The following is a 25,705-nucleotide window of genomic DNA, read 5'->3' on the forward strand; positions in this document are numbered from 1 at the left end:
GCAACAGAACGCTGACTGAGACAGTTAATCAGAATAAAATGCTTCCATAGAGATGTAATAAAAGCATTTAGAGCAAGATACATCATTTTTCTCTAATGGAAAATAGCTGATTTTGATGCTCATGTACATGTGAGTGGAAAGAATGCTTCTAAGATAATAAATACTTGGTCAAGAAAGGCATAGCTCTCTTAGTTCAATGTTCTGAATAATTTTTATTGTCGACCTAGCACAACCTAAAGTCAACTGAAAGAGAGAACTTCAGATCAGACTGGCCTCTGGGCTTATCTGTCGGATATTACCATGACTGCTAATTAACGTAGGAGGGCTCAGCTCACTGTGGGCAATACTAACCCTAGACAGATGGTCCTGGGATATTTAAGAAAGTTAAGAATGAACAAGTCAGAAAGCATCTCTCCTCTCTGGTTCCTACTTCAGTTCCCGCTTGAGTTGCTACCTTGACTTCCCTCAATGATGAACTATGACCTGGAGTATAAGCTAAATAAACATTTTCCTTCCCAATTTTTTTGGTCAGAGTGTTTTAATCACAGCAACAGAAATCTAGCTAGAACAATTAGAAAACAGTATTTCTTAGCAACCTTTCCACTTGAAATTGATAGCAAGATGACTTATTACTAGTCTACTATTATGTGATAGTACTGAAGATCATCTAAGAACGAAGTAGACAAAAATCTACACAGAAACTGGCCTTGCAAGACAGGAGGTTTGCAAGTTCTAGGCCTGGCTGGGCCATACAGTAAGTTCAAGTTCAGCCTAGACAACTTAGTGAGACACTGTCTGAAAAGAAAAAAAGAACTGGGAATATATCCATGGTCAGGTGCTTACCATGCATGCCTTGGGGCCTAGGTATCATTGTCTTGGACAACACTCATATCACCAGGCTTTCATTTGTTGGCATGCACATAAACAGTATCTTCCATTTGAACTTTCAAGTTCTTAAAACTTAGGAAATGGAGCTTAGAAGTTATTAAGATTACAAAAGTCTTGAAAATCCATTAGAAAAACCATAGGCTGAAACCAAAACAGATCACAAAAGCTACAGATGGCACTGGGGGTTGAGGGACAGACACATATTGTGCCTTGAGGTGACATCAAAAGCAATAAACTTATCTCTTCAATCTACTCACCTGGCTCCAGAAACTTGTCTGGTAAAAAGCATTGAGCCAAGCTGAGTGACAGCTTTGCCATGTTGTCCACCAAGTGTTCTAAGTGTCATAGCTAGAAGAAAACAAAAACAAAAGCAATCCAACAAGCTTTTGGATTATAACACCCACCAAAGACAAATAAGATTAAGACACTACTTTGATTCATTGTTCCATAGCATAACAGCACTTTACTGTACTTGATAAATTATAGCAAGGATTGTTGCCATATCAGACAAACACAATTCTAAGCAAACATGTTCACAAATCATGGACAAAGTTTTCATATCACTGTGATCAATGGAGCTGCTAACTAAATGAAACCGAGTTATATGAACTTTAAGCATATTGTATGTATATATGTCAGTACACATAAGCCCAAGATCAACTTCTGCATACACAAACGTACAACTGTCATTCTGAGACCTCATGGTAAACCACATGCTTGGTAACCCACCACTTCTGTAGCCATTGTTTACTGAAGACTGGCTTTCAAAGCTAGACACTTTACACTCATTGTTGTAGTGATTGGTTTTGTGTGTCAACGTGACACAAGCTAGAGTCATCAGAGAGGAAGGAGCCTCAACTGAGGAAATGTCTCCATGAGATCCAGATGTAAGGCATTTTCTCATTTAGTGATCAATGACAGAAGACCCAGCCCATGGTGGATGGTGCCATTCCTGGGCTGCTGATCCTAAGTTCTACAAGAAGGTAGGTTGAGCAAGCCATGGAAAGCAAGCAAGTAAGCAACTCCTGCCTCCAGGATCCTGTTCTGCTTGAGTTCCTGTCCTGACTTCCTTCAGCGACAAACAGCAATGCTGAAGTATAAGTCAAATAAACCATTTCCTCCCAACTTGCTTTTTTTGCCATGGTTGTTTCACTACAGCAATAGATACCCTAAGACAACCAACCATTCATAAGCAATTTTGCATAATAGATTATTATTCTATCTTAGAGATAGGGAAAAGGGATTAGCAACTAAAGCATGGTAGAACTGATGTTGCCAACATGCTATGTGGGCAAAGGATTAGGGGCTTTGTATTAGGGTGTTGGTACCCACATTGGTCCTCCATGAATGTACATTTCAAAAAGGTTTCAGATATAAATGATTCACTTTCCTCAACTAGATGAGAAATATAAAACATATTTTACTTCACATATTCACAAACTAATTATGAAGTTTTTAAATAAAATATGTAAAGGTCAATTATTCACTTTTAAAAAATGCCTTTTATTTATGTGTTTGTGGGCATGTGCATGTATGTTTGGGTGCTTCAGAAGCCAGAAGAGGATGTTAGATTCCCCAGAACTGGAGTTAAAGGCAGTTGTGAGCTGACCTCCTCAGAGCTGGGACCTGAACTCAAATCCTCTGGAAGAGCAGTAAGCATTCTTGACCACTGGGAATCCCTCTAGTCCACTATATTCACTTCAATAGTCCCTGAACTACTTAACAGAACTGCTAGTCCTTGTATCAGTAAATCAGTTCATGATACAGCTCTTCCTAACATACAGAGGCTGAGGAAAATAAGCAAAGGCACTGAAAACGCTATGCGGGTGCTTCGTTAACTGAACAAATTTTCAGCATAAGATGCAAGCCCTAAATTACCTCCTGCATATTCGTTGTTTACTATCGACTGATTCCTTCACAAGATAGGCTTTACCTTAGAGAAAATTAAAGCATTTCTAAAGGCTAAGTAAACCTCAAGCTATCAATTAATACTGGGATATATTTACAAGTATCAGCATAATCAAAACAAGTTCACTGTTTTATAAATGACAACTTCCTCCTAAGAATATCTCAGAAAACTTTTTTATAAAGAAAGAAAATTACCTAAAGATATAGGGTTATGAGGTGTCTGTAGCAGTCTTTCATTGTGGGCCTCTGCCAACTTCTTCAGTTCAGTGGACAAATATACAAACATTTCCTGAAATAACAAATACCATATTTAAAAGTCAAATAAACACAACTCAACCTTAATACAAACTCTGACTGGTATGAAATGTATACTGTTTACCATCTCTCATGTCTCTCCTTTGCCACAATACAGTGAGAGTCAGAGCAGAGCCCCTGCAAACTGGGGGAAAAGCAATTCAGCCCACTTCTGGTCTTGGACTATACTATATGTCATCTCTGCAGAACATTCAGAATTGATACTTCAGAATTGATGGAAAGAGCAACATATTGCTGTAAAGAGAAGCTTTTTCCTTGAGAGGAGCCTTCCCGCCAGCCTGGTTCTAGAGCCGCATCAGTTCCAAATATGCTATGCTGCCCAGGTTAGAGGCGAACTTCTGATCCCCCAGCCTTAGCTTCCCAAGTAGCTGGGATTTAAGTACGTATTGACATATCTGGCAAGAGCACGCACTCTACCCAAACAGCCATCCGTTTCTAGATACAGTATCAGCACAACAGATAACTTCTCTTCCACACCATAATAAGTCCCTGTCCTTCTCAGAAGACCTCCTCCTGTAATTACTAAAAAATCTTTTCAACACTAAAACGTAACGTATCCATTTAGCATGCAAGTTACACAGTAAGTGGAAGTTCAGAAGTATACTGCCTTGTGTGTTTGCACTTGTGTGTGTCTCTAGGTCAAACGAGGGGCCTTGTGTGCTAGGTAAGTACGCTACCTCTCGGGTGTATCCCAGCCCCAAATCTAGTCTGTTTAAGGTACACACAGCCAAAATTAACAATTCCCTTCATTCAAAGACAATAACTAAAACTAAAACTTGTTCTACTTTGCCAATAGTAGAAAATAAATGTTTTTAAGTCTAAAGTGTCACACATACAGACACAGCAATATAACTGAGTCAGCAGCTATTTTCTTCTGCTCCTACTTTTGAAAAGGTACAAAAATGAAAGCCTACCCAAGTCCATCTGCAGTTAGATGAGTCTGCTTTCACTGACCTCCACCCATGGTCAAACATAAATTCTAAAGAGACGCCCAGGCTAATGGAGGAAATGACACTTCAAAGGTCACAAAAGCTGCTTCTGCTTTCTCCCTAAGGTAGCTCTCTCAGGGCAGCTTTTCAGGTCTAAAGTCCAGAGATGCAACTCTATCCATTAACAGATAAAGACTAAGAGAGGAGGGAGAATGCTGTCCAGTTTTGTGAATTACCAGTTTCCTTACAGCTCCAAAGGCCTTAACTCTTGCTAACAATATATATTTTATATTCTCACCCAAAATATTATACTAACAACCATTCTTAAATTTTAGGATAGTTTATAAGAACATATTTTATAATATGTACTTAGCATGCCATAATCATGAAATATTAGCTCACTAAATTATTTCTTTTTATAACCAAAAAAGTCAAAAATCATAATTTTTATCTGTTAGTTGCAGTAATATGTTCTTGCCATAAATATATTTACTACGCATAAATATATTTTATATAATATACACAATTATAATCATGAGTTATTGAAAGTATAAATTATCTTGAAATATTTTTTTCAAATAGTTCATGTATACCTGTATGCCTGGTGCCTGTGGAGGCCACAGGAGGCTGTTGGATCCCCTGAAACCAAAGCTGCTGTGTGGGTACTGGGAATTGATGCTACTGGAAAAGCATCTTTTCAGCCCTTATTTTCAAGTCTCTTTTCTTTAGATTACTTTCAATAGTGCCTACACTTTCAGAGCTGTGTAGAGCAGTAATTCCTCTAGCAACTAATATTTTCAACAGGCTATTTTTTCTGAGCACATTTATTAACAGTCAATATCTGCCTATTTCTCAAATACCTATGTGCAAGCTATGCATGATAATGATGGGAACAATTGCCATATAAAATTCCCCAAAATCTGTCTGGTACTGAATAATTAGTATTCTATTTTATACAGATAGCCAAAAAGTATATGGAAAAAAAGTTTCTGCTTCTATCGTTTTTCCTGTATAATTTAGAACTTCATTAAACTATAATGAAATGTAATTTGAATTTTAAAATTTGAGAAATATTTAAGACAACTGTGGTCATTTTCAGAAATCAGATGGAAAAGTTATGTGAAAAGGTATCTTTCCTTGGACATTTTTTACAAAGATTTTATTGGATCATCCACAAATCAATATTCTAATACTCCTTCAAAAAGTGGCACATGTAGGAATCAAATGGAAGAACTGGAGAGATAGCTCAGCAGTTAGGAGTACTGGCTGTTATTCCAGATGTCCCAAGTTCAACTCCCAGCAACTACACGGTAGGTCACAACCATCTATAAACAGGATCTGATACCCTCTTCTGGCATAAATGTGTACATGCAGATAGGACACTCATATACATAAATAAATCTTAAAAATCAAATGGAAGTAAAAATATCAAAATGCCAAGAATTGTACAGCAATTAGAACAATTCACAATCTCTTACCACTGCATCAGTCCCTAAAAGTAGAATTCATGGGGTTTTCGTGAGTATTTTCATCTACTACAAAGTTGCTAATTTTATTTATTTATTTTTCTTCTCTTTTTTTTTGTTTTTTGTTTTGGTTTTTCAAGACAGGATTTCTCTATATAACAGTCCTGGCTGTCCTGGAACTTACTCTGTAGACCAGGCTGGCCTCGAACTTAGAGATTCATCTGCCTCTGCCTCCCGAGTGCTGGGATTAAAGACGTGCACCGCCACCATCCAGTAAATTGCTAATTTTTATGCTGTGTACTTTTTTAAAAACAGCCACTTCTTTTCACATAGCTATGAGATGCTAATGCCTCATTATCTATACTATTTACTAAAATCCTAACCTCCATCAGTAGATCTAATACTTCCAAACTTTCACTAGCAGCCAGGAAATGTCCCTTATGGATCCCTATGTCCCCCTAGCAACAAGGGAACCTTCACCTTTCATTTATTATTAAGGACTCATTAAAGAAACAAGCTTCTTCAGTTTACATACTTCAGTGCTAAAGCACAACTTAAAATAATCTTCTATCTAGTATGGCTGTCACATCAGTAAAGTGGAACCCAATGAGTACTTATTTGTACCTGAGCTAACTTTTTCTGAAAAGTTACCTAGAAGGTACCTGCAAATACACATATATGGTTATTAGAAAACTGAATTTGTGCATGTTCAATTCTAATCCATTAATGCTTTCAACCAGCTCTATCAATTACTGGCTAATGCTAACAAATTCAGAGGCTCAGCTTTATTTGTTGAAGCCTGGTGTCACCATGAAGCCTAGACTGCCTTGCCCTTCTTTTTTTTTTTTTTTTTTTTTTTTTTTTTGGTTTTTACGAGACAGGGTTTCTCTGTATTGTTTCGGAGGCGCTATTGGTCCAGCCTGGCCTCGAACGCACAAAGATCCGCCTGCCTCTGCCTCCCGAGTGCTGGGATTAAAGGCGTGCGCCACCACCGCCTGGCTTGCCTTGCCCTTCTGAGTGCTGGGATTATAGATTCATGTCTTCATCCCTAGCCAGAATTCAATTTTAACTGTAACTAACATGAGGAGAGATATCTTTGTTATAAAGATAATCGTAAGGCAACTAAATCTCATATATCATTAGTGTTAAAGTAACTCAGTCTTAAAAAAATTATTTTCAAATGAAGTTCATATTCAACAACAAATATTTACAGATTCTTTACTGAGTGTAGATGTTGTAATAGGTAAACTAATACCGCAAGTGCAATATACCAAACTGTACACAATCCATGTATTAGAGTACTAAATGTCCTATTAAATATCACCACACTTTAAAACTATCTCTCAGAAGATTGTATAGCAATCCTACACTAACACTGAGCTAAGCAGTTTTTACCTGATGTATGAAGGTGCTACAGAACTTGTACTATTTTCTGCTACAGTTAGATCTATAACTGACATTTATTATAAAATACTTCTGTAATGGGAGAAATTTATAAGCAGCCCAAGCAAATGTGTATAGAAAATCCTACTTACAAGAAATGAAATAATATTGATTTTCTATGTCCTTTGTGCTGTATTTAACTTAATTTTAAAAGACTCTCACTGCAGATAAACAGAACCGTATACCTGAATGCTAATGTCAGCTATATTTCTGTAATAAAAACACAAAACCTTATACTTTTAATGAAAAAGGAGCTGAATTATATTAAGCATTATCTTTTGTATGGTCTTTGGATTGCAGAATTATCTTCAGTCAAGAAACCCAACATCTAGACCATCCCTCACTAGAATCCAGATGTGCACAGTTCATCAAACTTCCAAGAAAATGTCTTAGGCTATGTCTGTGAAACATGCTGTGTCATGTGATGGGGTAGGAGAAAATTGTGTTCCATGTCCGTCTCAGAAGGTAAGGAATAAAAGCATGGACAGGTGGACAACAGCATGGATACATATCCACATACATAGATATCATAGCTGAAGAACATGGCACTAAATATTGTGGTCTCCATTGTGGCTGCCAAGGACCTATACACATTCAGCAAGGCTGGCCTCAGTGGCAAAAACACTGCTTTCAAGATGCTGAAGCCTCACATCTAAGCCCCAAACCGGACATTGACATGAGATTCAAGAATTCCACTTGTAGGGCATAAATGTACTACTTCTTCCAAATTTAGCTTTGTTTTAAGCTACTGAAGTTGCAAATCTAGTGCTCTTCGTTTGTCCTTTAAGCTTCAGCTCATAAGTTCTAGTCCCAGAACAGTCATTCTACTACATCCCTCTTCTGTATTTGTCTAATCCAGCAGATACTTGCAACAATAAATGACTGTCCGCCACCCTGGTCAGCAAAGCATTCTTCTACATGGAGAGCTGGGCAGAATAATGGGCTTCTTTGGAAGCAAGGCAGAAGTGAGGACAAACTTCTAAGGCTGATCTTTTCTTTCTGCATAAAAAAACTCAAAGAAAACAGTCTCTTGAATTTTAACCTCTCTTCTTCAAGGCCTCTTCGTTAAACTCCTGGTCATTCTTCCCTCCATGAAGCAGATGCGGATCAGGGAGGGGCTATGGGGCAGAGGCTCAATTCACACACAAAGTTCCACTCTCTGATCCTTTCACCCTTCAGAAAGCACAGCTTGAGAAAAGGAATGGCTTCAAGCTGAGTTCTTGTCTGCCTCTATGTGACAAAGGTAAAGCCTTTTCTAAAGAGATATAGCTTGAAGAAATAACCTCTAAAAATACCATTGTGGGGAATAAGGGCACAGAATAAAAAGAAATCCCAAGTTTTCCTTTAGCACTCCTTTTTTTAGTTCACATAACAGCAACAACATAAAAAGGCTCTCTCAGTGATGGTTTATAAATAGCTCTGGCTGGCGCAAAATAGCTTTGCCTCAGCTTCTCCACAGCTGAACCAATAAACTACCATGATGAACCGTTCACAGCAGAGAGAAGCTCATTTAGACAAAAAAGGCTTCATTTCTGCACCAAATTCAATTTAAAAAAAAAAACAGTATTCATGCTACATATATGCAATTGTCATTATGGAGGACACCCACATTTTCCACAGGAAGACCTACTGTGTGAAGAGATTAAAGAACAATTTCTTAACATGTAATGTCTGAATTCTTAGACCAGTATTTTAGTATTCTGGAAATTACACCATTGGACAGCTTTTGTTTTAAGTAATTCTATACAAAGATTTTAAATAAAATCAATTAGTGTATTTGAGAGCCTCTGGGGTTTTTAAATAACCTCCACTAGATAGAATGGGAGGGCCAGTAGATCAATCATCATCTTTATGGCTCATATGCCTAGCAAGAAAGGTTCATCACTCCCTCAGTGCTGTATCAGTAACTGCAAACATGAGAAGACAGTGGTAAGACAACATACATAGGAGCCTGAACAGCAGTTCTGGGACTTGAAAGTGGCCAGCCAGTCCTTGAGCAAGTTTGTCTTCTCAGATCACAATTTCACATGCAAAATGGAGACAATCCCTACAATGAGTACTACCTCAAAGAATGGATATAATGAACCTAGCAGAAGACCAGTGGCATGGCTTAGCAGACTGAGCAAGCTTGACAACCTGAGAACTCACAGTGGAAGTTCCTTGGAAGTCACAGTGGAAGGTGAGAACCAACTCCTTAGTTGTCCTCTAAGCCCCACAAGCATGAAGGATCACCTTAGGATCCTGATGATATGAATAAGGTTTCTCTAAAGACTTGTCTTCCCTGAGTCATAACAATATATAACAGTGACTACTTTCATGGGAGTGTAAAACTATACTTTTATTCTTACCATATAAAAGTTTGTTGTCTGGTTTAACACTGTACAATTTATACATGGTAAAACTTCAAGGGTCCACTTTCCAAATGTTCACATTTCTGAATTTTAACAAACATACACAGCCACAAAGCCATGTCAACTAAAGACGTAATTGTAAGACATCTCCCCCACCTTAACCTCCAGAACCCATCTGTTTTTGTTTGTTTGTTTTTTGTCCCCGTCTCTTCCACCTCTTCCAAGGTAGATGAAACCACATGAGTCTCCCGAGTCCGACTTATGTTGTTTATTATTTGCACTTGTGTTATCATTTGCTGTGTATCTGTAGTTGGATATGTCTATTGCTAAGGACAGATGCACCAGTGTGTCCCTCCGTCCATCAGATGAAGGATATTTGCTTCTGGTTTGGGCAATTATGAACTGAATCATTATAAGCACTTAACTATAGATATTAATACAAACTCAACTTTCATTCTCTCGAGCAAACAACTAGAAGCAGAATATCTGCTTTGGGTAAGCTGTGTCTAATTTTTAGGAAGTTGCCACAGTATGTTCCAAAACCGCATTGCATTTTATATTCTTATCAGCAGTGTTTAAGAGTTCAACCTGCTTCAGATCTTTGACAGGGTTCAGGGCTGTCAGGTTTTCGTTATTTTAGTTGTGTTTTTATTATTGAACTAGCCATTTCTAGTAAGTGTGTAATGGTTACTCACTGTGCTTTTAAATTTGCATTTCTCTAATGAATGATCATAAAAATCTTAAACATTCTCAGAATTTAAAAGGTAAACGACTACTTTTCCATGGATTAATAGGGAAAGGAAGATTGGAGTAAAATGTCACAAAAATGTTAGACATCAAATCTATTTGAGGAGTAAGACTGTTAGAGCATCTGTGAGATATAGTTATGCCCGTGCTTCAAAATAAGTGAAGTACACCAAAGGATTACAATTGCTAGTTGATGCAATAAGGCTATACAGACACAAATGCCATGCCAGGGGCTTCTAAGTATTCCTTGATTGGAAATGGATAAACTCTTTAATCTAATCTGACCCATCAACAATTATAGAACTGTCCAGAATGAAGCTTTTCTGATGGTTTGTTTTAAAAGATTGTATCTCACTATGTTGGCCAAAATTTCTGGGCTCTAGTGATCCACCTGCCTCAGCCTCCTGAGTAGCTAACTACTACAGGCCCAAACCACCAAGCTTACGTTTTTTTTTTTTTTCACAGCTAATATAAGTAAGAGTCCACCATTTCAACAACGATGGAGAGATTTATTATTTTAGTATAAGAAGATGTCCAACTCCTACTAGTTCTTTCATCTAGGACTAGTCCTTCACACCACAAGTCTTCAGGCTTCCAAATCACTCAATGGAAACTTTCCCACTAGTCTTTGAAGACAGCCTCTGTGCCAGAAGTGGTGATGGATGCCTACAGTCCCAACACTTGGGAAGCAGAGGCAGGAAGATTGCCCAGTGTTTGAGTCCTGCCTTGTCTACATAAGCCAGCTCTAGGCCAGTTACGGCCACACAACAGGACCCTGTCCTAAAAGAAAAAGCAGTGCTAGTAAGACTGCAAGTAGGTAAAGGGCAAGGCCCCTCCTCTTACTCCTGATGACCCGAGTTCAGTTCTGCTCCCACAGACGGTCCCCAACCTCCACACATGCGCCATGGCATGTGCACATGAGCACACAATAAATGTAAAAGAAAACAGTTAACAAAAATGAATAGCACAAAAAGGAGAGCCCCTCTACATTTAGGTGACAAATGAACAAGTCATTTCCAATGCAGATGTTTCTAAATAACAAATACTAATAGTAAAGCAATGCATTTGAACTATTCTTCAGCAGATCTGGACAGAAAGGATGATTAGCTTCTATATGACAAATTAGAGATTTAAAAACCCAACAGTGGCTCCCATGAGTAACACACAGGCTTAAACAAGGGAGAAGATCTCACCTTTCTTTCCTTTAACAGCTTCTTGTAGCCATTGCAGCCGAGTGACAACAAGGTAATAAGGACGTCTAAGGATGGCGAAGCCGAAGCTCTCCCTGAAAACAGATGGGCAGAGCACATGAAGGAGGACTGATGGGGAGGCTCTGGAAATTAGTTCATCACAGCAGGCTATATGCACATGCATTTTTGTTCATTAGTTATTTCTTCCGAAAAACAAGGTATCCATTTACCTGGGTACATCTTGCTGATTTCCTGAATGAAGGAATCATTAAAGCCAGCAATTATAGCACCACCTACTGGAACCATAAAATTTTTGTCCAAGCTCTGAACGAAAACGTCGATTCTACCAACCCGAGCCCCCTAGAATCAAGTAACACATGGGTCACATGTTAGTCACTAGGTCAGATAATAACTACTATTAACACACAAAGGTCACAACAAAAATGATGTTATACAAAATGATATATACAATTAAATTTCATTCCCACATTTAGAAAGGCTAATTTTACCTTAATTAAAAGCAAAACTGAGTATCCCTAAAACAGTGCATAGACATTTCTTAAAAAGCAGGTGAAGGGCTGTAACTTTCTTTGTAGCAGTGCAAGTCCAGGGTTTACATAACTGATCCACAGCTTTGGGCGGTGCTCATTATATGCCTAATACCCAGCACCCTGCAGTGTACGGTGGCTTTCACAGATTAATCATCAAACTCATAACCTCTATGAAGCAGGTGTGGTTTCATTACCAGTGCAAGAGGGAATCCCTCTGAAACAGCTTTTTACCTTAAAACTAAGAGACAAAGCATTTCTCCCATGCCTCACACATGTGACTTTTATTTGACTATAAGGTCTATGATGATTAAATAGTTTTAAATACTAGCATCACAATCTAATAAATTACAGCTGCCCAAAGTGTCAACCAAGTGGCTAGAAAATGAAGTGCCTGTCTCTGACACTTGGGACAGTCTACTGACCTTTTTCTGTTTTGGGCTTGCTGTTTGTCTTATAGTGCTGGAGACTGACCACAGGAGCTTTATGTGGCCCCCCGCACAAAGCTCCAAGCCCAGCCTTTAACCAAGTTCTGATCACAAAAGAGAAAGACCGATTTTATGTTTATCATCAACCAATAGCAATTTCATCTGTACATTCCAGGCAGTTCCAAAAAAAAAATCAATGCTTCTCTATAACTTGTGACCCTTAATGTTGTGGTATCTTAGATGGTCTCATTCCACTGCAAATGAACTTCAAATGGGAAGTCTAATATCCCAGCACAGAAAGGAACACAGACCTACCAGAAATGTGGAACCAAGTTCTGCTTCCCATCCGAAACAGCTATGACCTTCTGTCAAATGTGCTGCAATTCTCTCCTCTTAAACATTGAGATACCATCTAAATTTCAACTCACAGAGTTTTTCCCTTTATCTGCAGCCACAGATTTTCAATCTGTATTCACAATCTACATTTCTATTAATATTATAACCACATTTGACCTTCGTTTTCACACTTCCTCCCCACTTTTATATCTCAGGGAGAATGGAAATCACAGATAGCTGGCCTAATCTGACAGACCAGAGGTAGGCAACAGGTAGAGGCGGCAGAAGCCGGGAGGGGAACAGACTACTCAGAGACCATCACCTGACTTTCAGCACGATTCTTACTTCCTAACAACTATGAACAGACGAAAACCCGCCTCACCTCAGGAGGAGGAAGCAGCATAAACACCAACAGAATAAATGGTGAAGAAGCACAGCGAGCGGTGCCCGCTGAAAAGTGGACAGAAAACTGCCGAGGCCTGAGCGGAACCTGAACCTCAACAGGGAATGGGAAGCCTGAGGAGGAGGAATCAGTGCTCCAGAGCGCCACACCCGGCCAGCCTCTCACCATAAAGACTGCACACTCCGTTGCAAGAAAACACTAGGTCTCAGAAATGTCCCATACTAACAAAAGGCTGCCACTAAGGAGAAAAAAAAAAAAACTAGCAAGGTAGAGACTGATGGGGAATAGGCTGCAGCCATATTTTGGTAGCTCACACACTAATGGGAACTCAAAAATCTAATGACGGAAATAACCATCAGGCATGTGGCTGAGTAGCAGTAACACCCACTTAGCTCCAATTGTTAGTAACTGAAGTCACTGCTTCCCACATTTTGGAGCTTCATATTCTACTCTAAACAGTCAATCCCACACACATATTTTTATAGCTCTACTATGTACCTCTATTAATCAGTCCCAAAATCTCAAATTAGGCATTTAAGTAAACAGAATCAGAAGTGTACTTCTTGAGACTTTGTATGCACAACAGAGTATCTTATCTACTCAGAACCAAGTCATTCTGGAACATCTTTTGAAAATGCTAAGACATTTCACCTATAACTGTTTTCTTCACTAATTATGTGATTACTGTGATACTGCTTTCTCGGGACTTGTGGTTTTAATGTGCTGTATTTTAGGTAGATGTTGGGTCCTTGTGTCAGACTGCTATACAGGCTATTCTGAAGCCATGAGACCTCAGGTTAATCACGTAAACAACTGAGAATGATTCCTCATATACAAACAAGAACAATGAAAAGTACTACTTAACTTATTAGGATTAGTTAAAAACATTAACAGCCTGATCAGATGCCTAACACACATGGTGGGTCCTTGATAAAGTGCATGATCACAGCTGTGAGTGAAAGTTAACTCTATTTAGAATGTCATGAAATAGCAGTCAGAACTCAATAAGACCTATATATTTACCAACAGCGCCATGACCTCTCCTCACACAGGCCAACCTGCAGAAATGCTTATTTACTACTTAAAAAACAAATCGATTTTAGAAGGTTATTATAATACCTACATGACAGCAAGTGAATTTGAGAAGCATCACACACACACACACACACGTGCGCACACGCGTGGGCATGGCAAACCTGGGTACCAGGAAGAGTGGCCCCAAGGACGCCTTTCACATCAACTCTACAACTGCTTCCCTTAGTCTTGCTCTCCGTAAGCATACCACCCCACTTTCAAGTATTCAAAAGTAAGTTGTGAGCCCCAGAACCCTGAGTACTTCTCAATTAGGGAATAACGTCTAAGAAAATGACTCATCTGGGTGTGCAGAGATAGCTCCGCAATTAGAGCAATTGCTACTTTAGCATGAAAACCAGAATTCCTATCCCAGCACCAACCTATGTCAGCTCACAAAACACCTTTAACTCTAGTTCCATGGGATGTAATGCCTCTTCTGGTCTCCCCAGGCCATCTCTCTCTCACTCTCACATACATTAAATCAATCAATCTTTAAAACGATGTGTATGAAGACAATATAGGCATGTGGAAAGCATAAACATATAACTAACAAGGCTTAAAGTATTTTGTTAAATACACACAATGACTACAACTATGTGAAAATAGAACATTCACAAAAACAGAAAAATATCCATTATAAATGATAAAGATACTTAGAAGATAGTTATGACTTAAAGAAATGATAGCTATGACCCACCTGCTCCTTCCTTTTATATACTTTTAGAGATGCTGATGCGTTTGAATTTTGAAAGCATTAAAGATACAGGAGGAGGGGCAAAGTGAGATGACTCTGTGGTTAAAGGCACTTGTCACCAACCCAGATAGTCCAAGTTCAATCTCCGGAACCCCTATGGTTGAAGGAATGAATTGACACCTACGAGTTGCCCTCTGACCTCCATATGTATGCTATGGCGCACATGTGTGTGCATGAACACAAACACACCAAGTATTAGAAAGTAAAGAGAAGAACTAGGGGAAAGGAGAGGCAATAAAAGTGAGTCATCCGTGTAAAGTGTTCACAAGTTCCAGCACAACACTGTATACCTTTCTTCTGCTCCACACACATCATACACGATCCGTCTAGACCTGTGAGGCAGCCTTCCAAAGTTATGGAATGATGAAAAGATACCAAAGAGAAGGTAAGGGTGAATAAGTAAAGGTCACACAGCAGCAGCTACTGAAAGATCCTTTAAATATTGGAAAATACTTAAATGTTTATATTTCTTTAAGATTTGAAAATGTTTATGTATTTACATGGTTCATTCTTACTCTTCCTGTTTTCCTTCTATGCAAAATATGATCATCAATATAGTTTTTGAAATACTGTAATTCAATACATTAGAAAAATGAGTATCCTGGGTTAAAAAAAAATCCCAGGAAGTTAAGGATGCTACTGAAATATTTCTATGTTGATTCGGAACCATCAAAGCTATTCCCCAGGGGTGGGAGAAATGGCTTGCCCAGTAAGAACACTTGCTGTACAACCGCGAGGATCAGAATTTGGATCCCAGAATCCACGTGACAAGGCAGACATTTCACACACACCTAAAGCCGTAGCTCCAACAAGGGTGAAGACAGGGGGATGACTGGGGCTGGCTGGCTTCCAGCCTACTTGAGAAAAGTCAACCCACAGGTCCAAAAGAGACCCTGCCTCTGCGGAATAGGATAACAATAGAAGGACACTCACCACCCTCTTCTGGCCCCCAACCGCAAAACCAAGCACGCTCGCATGCAGACACATAGGTATACATACACTTACACACACTGACACAAGTATACACACAAAATATATGCATAAACAAATCTTTAAAAGCTACTATCCAATTACCATCATACTACCTAGGAATAATGACTTTTACTAAGATAATACTGGATACAAGTTTCTAATGCTCCCCAAAGTAGAGAGCTAAATAACTTTCACTGTATTGGGTTGTAGGAAAAAAGTCATAATCCTATAGTATATAATATTAATATAATAATTCACCTGCTGAATGAGATGCATGCACTTGGAAGACTGTAATCCATAAGCGTTGTTGACTACATGCGGAATGTCATAATTAGCACAAATCACAGCCAGTTCTTCTAATCTATAAACATAAACATTTACAGAAAGACATACTCATACTGTGCTTTATAAATAATTATGGAAAGTTTTTATTAATAGTCATAAGGTACATCAAGAAAAGGAAAAGGGGAATGACAAACTGAATCCCCTCTGTAGTATAGTATCTTCGCATGTAATTCATCAGCCTGGAAATACATAGCAAGCACTTTTGAAAGACTTAGAAAACCCCTTAATGTTTCCAATAAATGAGAGAAAAAAATTTACAAAAGCTTATGACTTCACAGGCAGAGGCAGGAGGATCTCTTTGAGCTTAAGACCAGACTAGACTAATTTAGCAAATTCGAGGCCAGGACTAACCAGCAAGTTCCAGGTCAGCCAGGCTACATAATGAGACCCTGTCTCAAAGGAAAAAAAAAACAAAACAAAACCAACAAAAAAAAGTTTATGATGGTAACTTTGAAACAATTTCCAAAGTTCTTACATGCAAAACACAGAGCTTAGAAGTGCTGCAATCCTCTTCTTCCCCATTGACTGTTCATCATAATGAAGCTAGTATTGACAAAATAATAAGCCTATCTAGAAACCTTAAGAAACCTCACAAAAATTTTTTTAAAAATACACTTTCAAGTAGACCTCCATTTTTAAAAAGAAAAAGGCAGGGGGAGGGTCACGGATGACACGACACACCCTGCAACATTCCCATATCAAAACTCACTGACATTGCCTAACAACTTGAATACATCGTTTAAAATTTCTGTCTTAACATCTACCCTTCAGAGAAGAGTTCCAGGACAACCTCCAAAGCAATACAGAGAAACCCTGTCTCAAAAAACAAAAAAAACAAAAACCTACCCTTCTTCACTCTTTCGTCTGACACCTCTCTTAAAAGACAATTTGAAAGTCTAATTTATGTTAAGTATGGCAATGAACCACAACACATCAGAGGTTCTTTCTCAAAATCCTATACTACTTGTGACTAAAGCCACCTATAAAAAAGTCAGCATATTGCAAAACTATAACTAAATCCTGTGATGTAATTAATCAAACAGAATTTGAAAGCAAAGCATTTTTATGTTTCTTTCCAAAAGGAGGTATCTAAAATATTGGCACAGAGAGGCAGAAGCAAATGGATCTCTGTGAGTTCAAAATTAGCCAGTTCTACATAGTAAATCCCAGGTCAGTCAGAAATACACAGCAAGACCCTGTCTCAAGTAAGTAAATAAATAAATAAATGAGTGGAATGCATGAGATACCTTTTTTGCTAGACATGAACAAGTAAATATGTCTTAAAACTATACATAGGAATAAGATCAAGTTCATTTGGCAGAATCTCAATTTGCTTCCTTTAAGTATTATGAATTGTGATTTGGATAATAATGGTCCCCACAGACTCATAAATTTGAGTGCTTAACCATCAGGGAGTCACAGTACTTGTTGGGGATGTCACTGGGGTAGTCTCTGAGGTTTCAGAAGCACAAGCCAGGCCCAGTGTCTCTTCTTGCTGCTATTGTTCCAGCACCAGCTCTAGCTGCATGTCACCATGCTCCCTGCCAGGATAATAAACTAAACCTCCGAAACTGTAAGCAAGCCCTGATTAAATGTTTTCTTTTATAAGAGTTAGCATGGTCATGGTGTCTCCTCACAGCAACAGAACACTGACTAAGACATGAATAAAACTTAATTTTTAGGGCTGGAGAGATGGATCAATCAATCAGTAAAGTGCTGGCCTTGCAAGCATGAGGACCTGAGTTCAATTCCACATTTAAAAAGCCAGGCGTGGCACTGTGTGCCTATAATCCCAGCACCAGGTAGGCAGAGACAGGATGATCTCTGGGGCTTAAGCACTAGCCATTCTACCTGAAGCAGGAAGCTCCCAGGTTCAGTAAGACACATTGTTTCAAAGAGTAAAGTAGAGAGTGATAGAGGAAGACACCCAAAATCAACCACTGGGAAACACACACACACACACACACACACACACACACACACACACACACACACACACACACACACACACACACACACACACACAAAGAACCCATCCCTCCAATCCCCCACACACACCTGCCTCACAATCAATACCAAAATTCTTCTGTTACTAACAAAATAGACTTTGAACACACACACACATTCTTCAGAAGATAAAAAGGCACTTTTTTCATGTGTGTGCTGTAGTGAAAGAATTCTATGATAACTTCCTTGAAAAAAAAGACACCATAATATTAAAAGTTATTTTAAAAACAACAAACTTGTAAGTAGTTTTTAAATGATCTAAATTAATCAGATGTGTTAGTAAGTCATAAGAAGGCATTAAATGAAAGGCAAAGAAAAGGAGAAAACAGACTTTCCATGTGAATCCCACTGTACTCTAAATCAGAAGATAATTTTAATAGCCACAAGAAGTGACATTCTTTTACATGGATTTCATACTCAATACTTCCCAATAATTGACCAATAAAAACAAAATATATGCTATACCTCTAAAATTAAGACTATAACATCAGAAAATCAAATATACTAATAACTTTACACTGACATTTTCATAAACTTCACTCATCAAAAGCATTCATTACATCACACAACTAATGAGTAACAAATGACTACTTGCTGACTATTAAATTCTAACAGGCCATGTGTAAAACAATGTAGCACTATACACACTGAAAACATGGCTCAAAATGAAGCAAAACTCACCAGGGAAAAATAATTCAACTAATACAATACCCACATACTTGTTGTTTTGGGAAATGAGAATTACTTCTATTCCATTAAAATTTCTTAGATATCAAAATTATTAATAAATATCATTTCTTTAATATTTCAGTAGAATTTAAAATGATTGGTCATTAATAAACTACTATAGCATATGTAATATAATTTTAAAACAACATTCATAGGCTCATGAATGACCCAACGCAAATTTTCAGGAGCATGGCTTCAATATGATCTTTTAAAATTTGCCTGTAAGATAATAAAAGCTAGCATGTGGTTATCACTGCCAAACCATGAGTCAACAAATACAAAAGCTTAGCAACCAGAGTCCAAAGTTAACACAATTCTTATCATTATTTAACTTCTGTTAACCAGAGCTTCTGGCAAAAACAGAAATTTCTGTTAATAAATTTAAGGCCTATGACATTTTCAAATTAAAAAAAAAATTGTGGTTATCCTTTAGAAAAGGGGACATCTGCCACCCCATGGTTTTAATTTTGTAATTTATATTATCTTCAAAATGTGGATAATCACTATACACATCTAGCTTAATCTCCCAATCAAAGAAATATAAATAATCCTAAAGTATTTTATTTATAATCTGTTAGTGATGATAGTTCCTACTTAGCAAATGAATTGCAAAGCCAAAGAAATAGAGACAGGAAAAACTATTTAGCCAGCAATTCACTTGGAAAAGCTTAAGCAATTAGGAAAATGACTCTGAGAGACTTAAAATGGCAAGAGCAGGAAAGCAGACAAATAATCCTAAGGTTTGGATAAGCAGATCTCCAACTCTACATCAGCTGGTTTTCCTTCAGTATCAAACTTCTCCAACCCACTACAATAATGCTCCCTAAGTCAACCTATTCTTTTAGGCAAATATATTCACTACTTACTACCAAAAGTTATCTCGACATGCTTGAGAACTGGTGGGCACAATTTATTCAGAAGGCTGGTAAAGCAAGAACCAAAGACCAATATTCACAAGTCAGTTACCTATCAGGCACCCTTGGAGCAAAGCAGGACGTGGTAGAATGAATGCACAGAATACGATCAGGCCCGAGTTCCTGGACTTTAGCCTCCACTGCATTCAGGTCAGTGCGCAGCTCGTCGCCTTCTAACACATTTTCTATCACCACGGGTTCGAAACCTAATCAAGTCAACCAAAAACCTAAGCATTAGTCTAAATTAAATGCAAGATGACTCTAGAACTCTAGGAAGCAATGCAATTGCACATAAAAACTCTAAATACTTAAATGACAAGCTTTTCCTCTAGAAATAAAAACAGTGGCTCACTGTGGTAGTTTGAATATAACTGGTCCCCATAATAGGAGTTGTGGCTTTATGGGAGTAGGTATGGCCTTGTTGGAGGAAATGTTGCTGCGGGGTAGGTCTCATTTATGCTCAAGCTTCACCCAGTGTCTCAGAATACTTTCTCTTGCCTGGACATCAAGATGTAGGACTCTCAGTTACTTTCCAGTCACCATGTTGATAATGGACTGAACCTCTGAAAATGTAAGCCACCCCAATTAAATGTTTTTCCTTTTTAAGAGTTGCTGTGGTCATGGTGTCTCTTCAAAGCAATACAAACCCTAACTAAGACAATCAGAACTGGCATTAATCAGAAAAAGTCAAAAGGGTGTGAAGGACAGCTAGACACCCAGACTGGACCTTTAGCACCTGAAATGACAGGGACCAACAGATTCTATAAAGTAAGGAAAGCACATGTTAACCAAAGGTCTACAGAAGTTAAATGCTCAGGTGTTAGTAACCAAAAAGACTATTCAAGTTCAAGTTCTGTCAAAAAAAAAAAAAAAGAAGCCTACTTATTCTCTAGGAACATATCAGTTTCACTTAAGTTTACTCTATTCAGAGATAGATAATAAAATTTAAGTACTGAAATAAATCACACCCATAAACTTTGTTTTACCACCAAAGAAAATTAATTTCAGTTGCCTGGAGATCACTGACCCATCTCATGGTCCAAGAATCCTTCAGATTTTTAATTAAAATATTGTACTTAACTAGCACATAATTAAAGATCACCTCACAAATAATTATGCAAACTTTAATGGTAAATATAAGTATATATAAGCTTACAAGTTGCTAAAACAAAATATGTGCTAAATTTTATGAATACTACAATTTCTTTGAAGCATGAATATGGTACACATTTAATTTTTCAGTAACCTATCTCTATATAAAAATCTTGAGTTTTCCCACTGGATGTTTAAAACATTACATATGCTGCATGTCTTTTACCTGCAGTGACCATGGACTTAAAGCAGGACTTCTGGTCTATTCGTGGCCATATGATATACTTGGCCTTTGGTCTTTTGTGTCGTAATGTTAAAAAACACAAGGTTAAACTCATACCGGTTGCCATAGGAACTACAAAGCAATTGGCCACTGAATGAACACCTGCAAATAAGAAATAAAACAATTTATCATCCCATCTAAAAAATAAAAACAACTAAAAGTCAGCATCCTTCTGGAAGAAATCATACATTTCTTTTATAAAATAAAATGGACTGTAACCCTGGTGTTTCTCTTTCTCATTTGATCTCATGAAACTTGTTGTTAAAAGTCATTCCTGGGTTATTTTCTGTCTTGTTCTGAAATAGGTTTACATGTGTGCCCTCTTAAAAGCCACTCATATTGATTTTGAAGAGATATAATACAAGAAACTAGCATGCTGTTTACTCACAAGTCACATTATGATTGACATGACACATACCAGCCAGCTTTATGACATTAAGCACCAAAGAATTGGTAATTTTGTTCAAGAGGCTAGAGCCTGCAGCTTTTGGTTGCACAGCAGAAATATCACCAGATCGTCCAATTCCATGGATCAACCTAAGCAAAAAGTGAACCAAAAACTGTACAAACTCACTCAGTGTTCAAGTAGTTAATACATAGGTTTGCAAACAAATAACCAAAAGTTAGCAGAGGCAATCTTTCACTGTTGTATGTATACTTCCGTTATGACCCAATGTGGAATAATCTCCAAAGACAACCATATCAATTTCTTTTCTCCTGTTGGTCTAATTCTCTCACATATCTAGATCCATATGTAGGGGTGTCCTTACTGACTTGATGACTGGGAAGAACACAGAAAGTATTGTCTTCATCAGACTTCTTGGAGAGTTTGCTAGTGTGTACTGCCTCTCAAAATCCAGCTGCCATGTTGGGAGAAGCTCACATCACAGGAGAGGCAAGCTGAGCCCTCACCCATGGAACCAAGTCATCTTTAATAGACTGCTGACGCTACCCATCAACAAAACTACACTCTTAACTGACATTTGACAATTACACCAGAGACCCAAAACACTCAGCTGCTGAGCTCAATTAACGCATCACACTGGGAGAAATAGTGATCATTTTAAGCCACTTAACCTTTGGAAAGATCTGTTTAAAACCATGGTACAGGAAACATCCTATTCCCTCTTTCCTTCCCCCACCACAGCAATGGGACAGATTCCAACCTGAAAGAACTAATGCTTCAGAAACTGTCCTAATTTGCTGCTGGTGGTGATAGTGGTCTTTTGAGACAGTATCTCACTAGGTAGCACTGGCCAACCCTATACTTTGGAACATCCTTGTTTCTGATAAGTGCTGGGATTACAGGCAGTACCACCATCCCTAGCAAAAACTGCCCTATTTTGTTTTAATTATGTTTCTTGAAAATGAGTGTACAAATGCACTTGCCTTAGATGGTCCTATACATTTATTGATGCCTCTGAATGCTCTTTAAAATAAATAATCCTTCTGTAAACTCAATCTCTTACATGCAGTTAGGTCAGAAACTATATAAGGAGAATATCACAGAGCACTAGTGGTATACTTCCTTATGAGCACACCTTATGTATAAGCCTTCTACATATATGATATTGAACCATGTTACAGAGCACTGTTAGACAGGAAATCTACATCCATACTCACTACCATCAGTTCAAACTGCAAATGTTTTTATTAATAAAAAATCTTAGTATGCCTCAAAAACTGCACCTTGATTTAAAAATCAAAAAAGTTCTTAAGAGTTCATATTTCTCACAGAAAGGGTAGTAGATGGAAATAAGCAATCATATCTAAAAGCACTATTAATTAACAACTAAATCATTTTGTCCAAGCAGTGGTGGCTCATGCCTTTAATCCTAGCACTCAGGATGAAGAAGCAGGTCTTGAAGAAAATAAATAAATCACTTTTCAGAATGGATAAAAAAACTTTCAAAACTAATGCAAATAATGTAATTATCTAATACACTTGTTCCTCCATCGCTTGCAACAACAAAAAAATGGCACTTACAAAATGGAATTCAGATACTGATAAACCAAGCTTTCAAGTTCATTAGTCTCCAATAAAACCTGCAAGTTAAAAAGGAAATATGGCTGGCTGTGGTGGCACACATCTTTAATCCTGCCATTCAGGAGGCAGAGGCAGGTAAATGTCTATAAATCCAAGGCCACCATGATCTACATAGTGAGTTCCTGAGTAGCCACAGTCACACAGTGAGACACTTTTAAAAACTAAAAAAAAAGAAAAAAAAGAAAAAGAAACACAACTATGATGTATGTCCACTGAAATTAAAAAAAAAAAGAGCCATACCCACATTAAACATTCTACAGGGCTGTCTGACTCCTAAGAGTGTGGCAAATTGTAGGTACAACCAAAACCAAAGTATCTTCCCCGTGTGTCACCTGTCACCTCCATGACTATTAGGTAAATCCTTGTGGAATGGACGGAGACCCTGTCCTGGATTTCCCCCACCTAAAGGCTATCTGAGGCTTACAATAGGATTTCCTTGTTTTGCTGTACCTGGCCTACCTCCATATTTCTACTAGTGTATTTTAAAAGTCTGTGATTTTCTTTGTTCTGTGATTCTTTTATTGTAAAAATTTCATGAAGTTGTTACACCAGAACATGATATTTGTATCACTTGTCAATTACATGTATCTCTAGACTCGTACTCCTTTTGAAGTAAACTGTGTCTTTTGTGTTGACAATATTAAGCTTTTAGAAACAAACAGATTTACTAGTTTAAATATTATCCGAACACAGCGCTGTTGACCATGAGGGTCTGAGCGGGAAACCACCACGTATCAGAACCTCAACTCTTTAATGAAACGCATCTGCTCAGAGTTCCCATCTCCCAGTTCCACTTGGTTTCCATGCCCATTTGCAGAGGGAAGAGATTATTTGTGAGCGAAAACTTTTAAGAGTACCATCACCATCTTTAAGCTCCTCCTACTCCACGGGGGTGGGGGGGATGAAACCCAAATGCTTTCACAACTAGTTTAAGAAACATACCTGTAGTGACGACGGGCAACCAACGCAGAGGCCACTCTCCCTTCCCTTTCTCCCACACCACAATTACCCAAGAAATTGTTGCTATCCATGATTGCAAGCTCATGCAGAAAGAGCTCAAGTGTACCTTCATCCCAGCCATCCTCTGGACACTTGCCCTTAAAGGAAAATAGCAAGGATATTTATACTCAAGGAAATCATCGTGCCCTAAAAGCCCACATCAATGTACGTGATATTTTTTAAATGTGTTTTGTGTTATGCCCCTTGATTCCTCAAATCAGAAATAAACTCAGCAGCGATGAAGAAACTCCCAGCTGAACAAACGTTCGTATTCTATTTGACTACAAGCTAGAGCTTTCGAGCCGAGGTAATACAGACACCTGAGTTTGCTAGGGTTCTTAGTAAAATCGCAGTGAAGTTCGGGGAACGGACAAGGCAATGCCCTCCATGAGCCGTTTGCAAACTTTGGGGGCACTAAAGTTCGGGACTCCAACCACACTCGTCCCCCGAGTGGCCCAGGCTGGCCAAAGTCCTGGACTCGGGCAGCTCCGCACACACTGAGGAGCGCGCTGCCCCTCCCCTCCCCACCCCGAAGACGCAGAACCCGGGCGCCGAGGCAGGGGAATACCTGCTCTAGTAGCAGCTGTATGAGGTGCTCGTGCGCACGCCGAGCCTCCCGGCCCTGCCTCACGTAAGAAGGCGAAACTCGCCGCTCGCCCGCCGCGAAGCTCTCGGGGTTCATGACGGCGCCCGCAAAGCACACGCCGAGGCCCAGGATGCAGCGCGCCGCCCGGACGGTACGGGGCGGCTCTAGGCCCAAAACAGCCCAGGCCGCCGGCTTCGGCTTCGGCGCATGTGTAGAGTCGGCTCCAGGCATTTCTTCCCGCCCCTCCGTCCGCCCCACCCCCGGCCTTCCCGCTTCCCCCCCCCAACACACACCACCACCACCACCACCTGGGATGAAGTGAGAAACCTCGAGCATTCATGAGGAAGTTGACAGGTTTATCTGAGGGAAGAAAGGGGCGTTGACTTGGGTTAGATAAACCCTCTTTAGTCAATACTAGGGCTTCAAGAGAAGGTTGAGAAGCCCTTGCGTGGATTTCTCAAGGAATGAAGATTTCTGATCTGCTCCAGTCATGTTTCAGTCAGATTCCAGAACCTTACATCCACACCTGGATATGTTTCAGCATTTACTACTGCCTCACAACCTTATGAAATGATAGAGGCCTACTCCTGTGGAGAATTTATCTCGTGATTTTCAATTCAAATCATGCAATAACTGGCAGTAACGGCATCCATCACCCTGCTATTGGAAGAGAAGCCCAAGGAGTGTCTTACCTGAGTCCTGGAGTTTTCTGTTCTTCATTTAGATCTAGAAAATTCCTTTGAGAACCTTTACTACTATTACTTGTTCATGAATAGTGTATCTTTAGATGGAAGAATTCACCTACGGCAGAACATATGTACATGCATGTCAGCAAGACAGCAAGCATGGCCTACAAATTCTACTTGACTATGAGATGTTTGAGGGGAGGAAAGTTCCTTATCTCTGTTAGCACCCACAACCAAAATGATCGAGAAGTTAAGGGGTTCTGTC

At 38.8% G+C, this 25,705-nt stretch overlaps 1 protein-coding gene across 4 annotated transcripts in view; it reads right to left on the bottom strand.

Moving 5' to 3' along the window:
• The window catches only part of Sepsecs (Sep (O-phosphoserine) tRNA:Sec (selenocysteine) tRNA synthase), a 30,719-nt gene extending 5,828 nt beyond the window's left edge, over nt 1-24,891 (bottom strand). Inside the window, exons 1-10 of one of the 4 annotated variants that reach the window (XM_005068776.4) lie at nt 24,737-24,891; nt 24,112-24,266; nt 21,541-21,659; nt 21,066-21,224; nt 19,800-19,953; nt 16,011-16,113; nt 11,468-11,597; nt 11,241-11,332; nt 2,992-3,085; nt 1,146-1,236 (exon numbers count right to left, since the gene is read on the bottom strand). In XM_005068776.4, the coding sequence (XP_005068833.1) occupies nt 1,146-1,236; nt 2,992-3,085; nt 11,241-11,332; nt 11,468-11,597; nt 16,011-16,113; nt 19,800-19,953; nt 21,066-21,224; nt 21,541-21,659; nt 24,112-24,266; nt 24,737-24,850 (1,211 nt within the window). In that variant the 5' untranslated portion in view covers nt 24,851-24,891. Of the gene's footprint in view, nt 1-1,145; nt 1,237-2,991; nt 3,086-11,240; nt 11,333-11,467; nt 11,598-16,010; nt 16,114-19,799; nt 19,954-21,065; nt 21,225-21,540; nt 21,660-23,109; nt 23,232-24,111; nt 24,267-24,736 lie in introns of those variants that run through there. The other 3 variants (XM_013112514.3, XM_040747075.1, XM_040747074.1) reach the window with 3 other exon arrangements.
• Between the last annotated feature and the right edge of the window lie 814 nt (nt 24,892-25,705).

This window comes from Mesocricetus auratus, unplaced genomic scaffold (assembly GCF_017639785.1).
Source record: "Mesocricetus auratus isolate SY011 unplaced genomic scaffold, BCM_Maur_2.0 Super-Scaffold_100006, whole genome shotgun sequence".
NCBI lineage: Eukaryota > Metazoa > Chordata > Mammalia > Rodentia > Cricetidae > Mesocricetus > Mesocricetus auratus.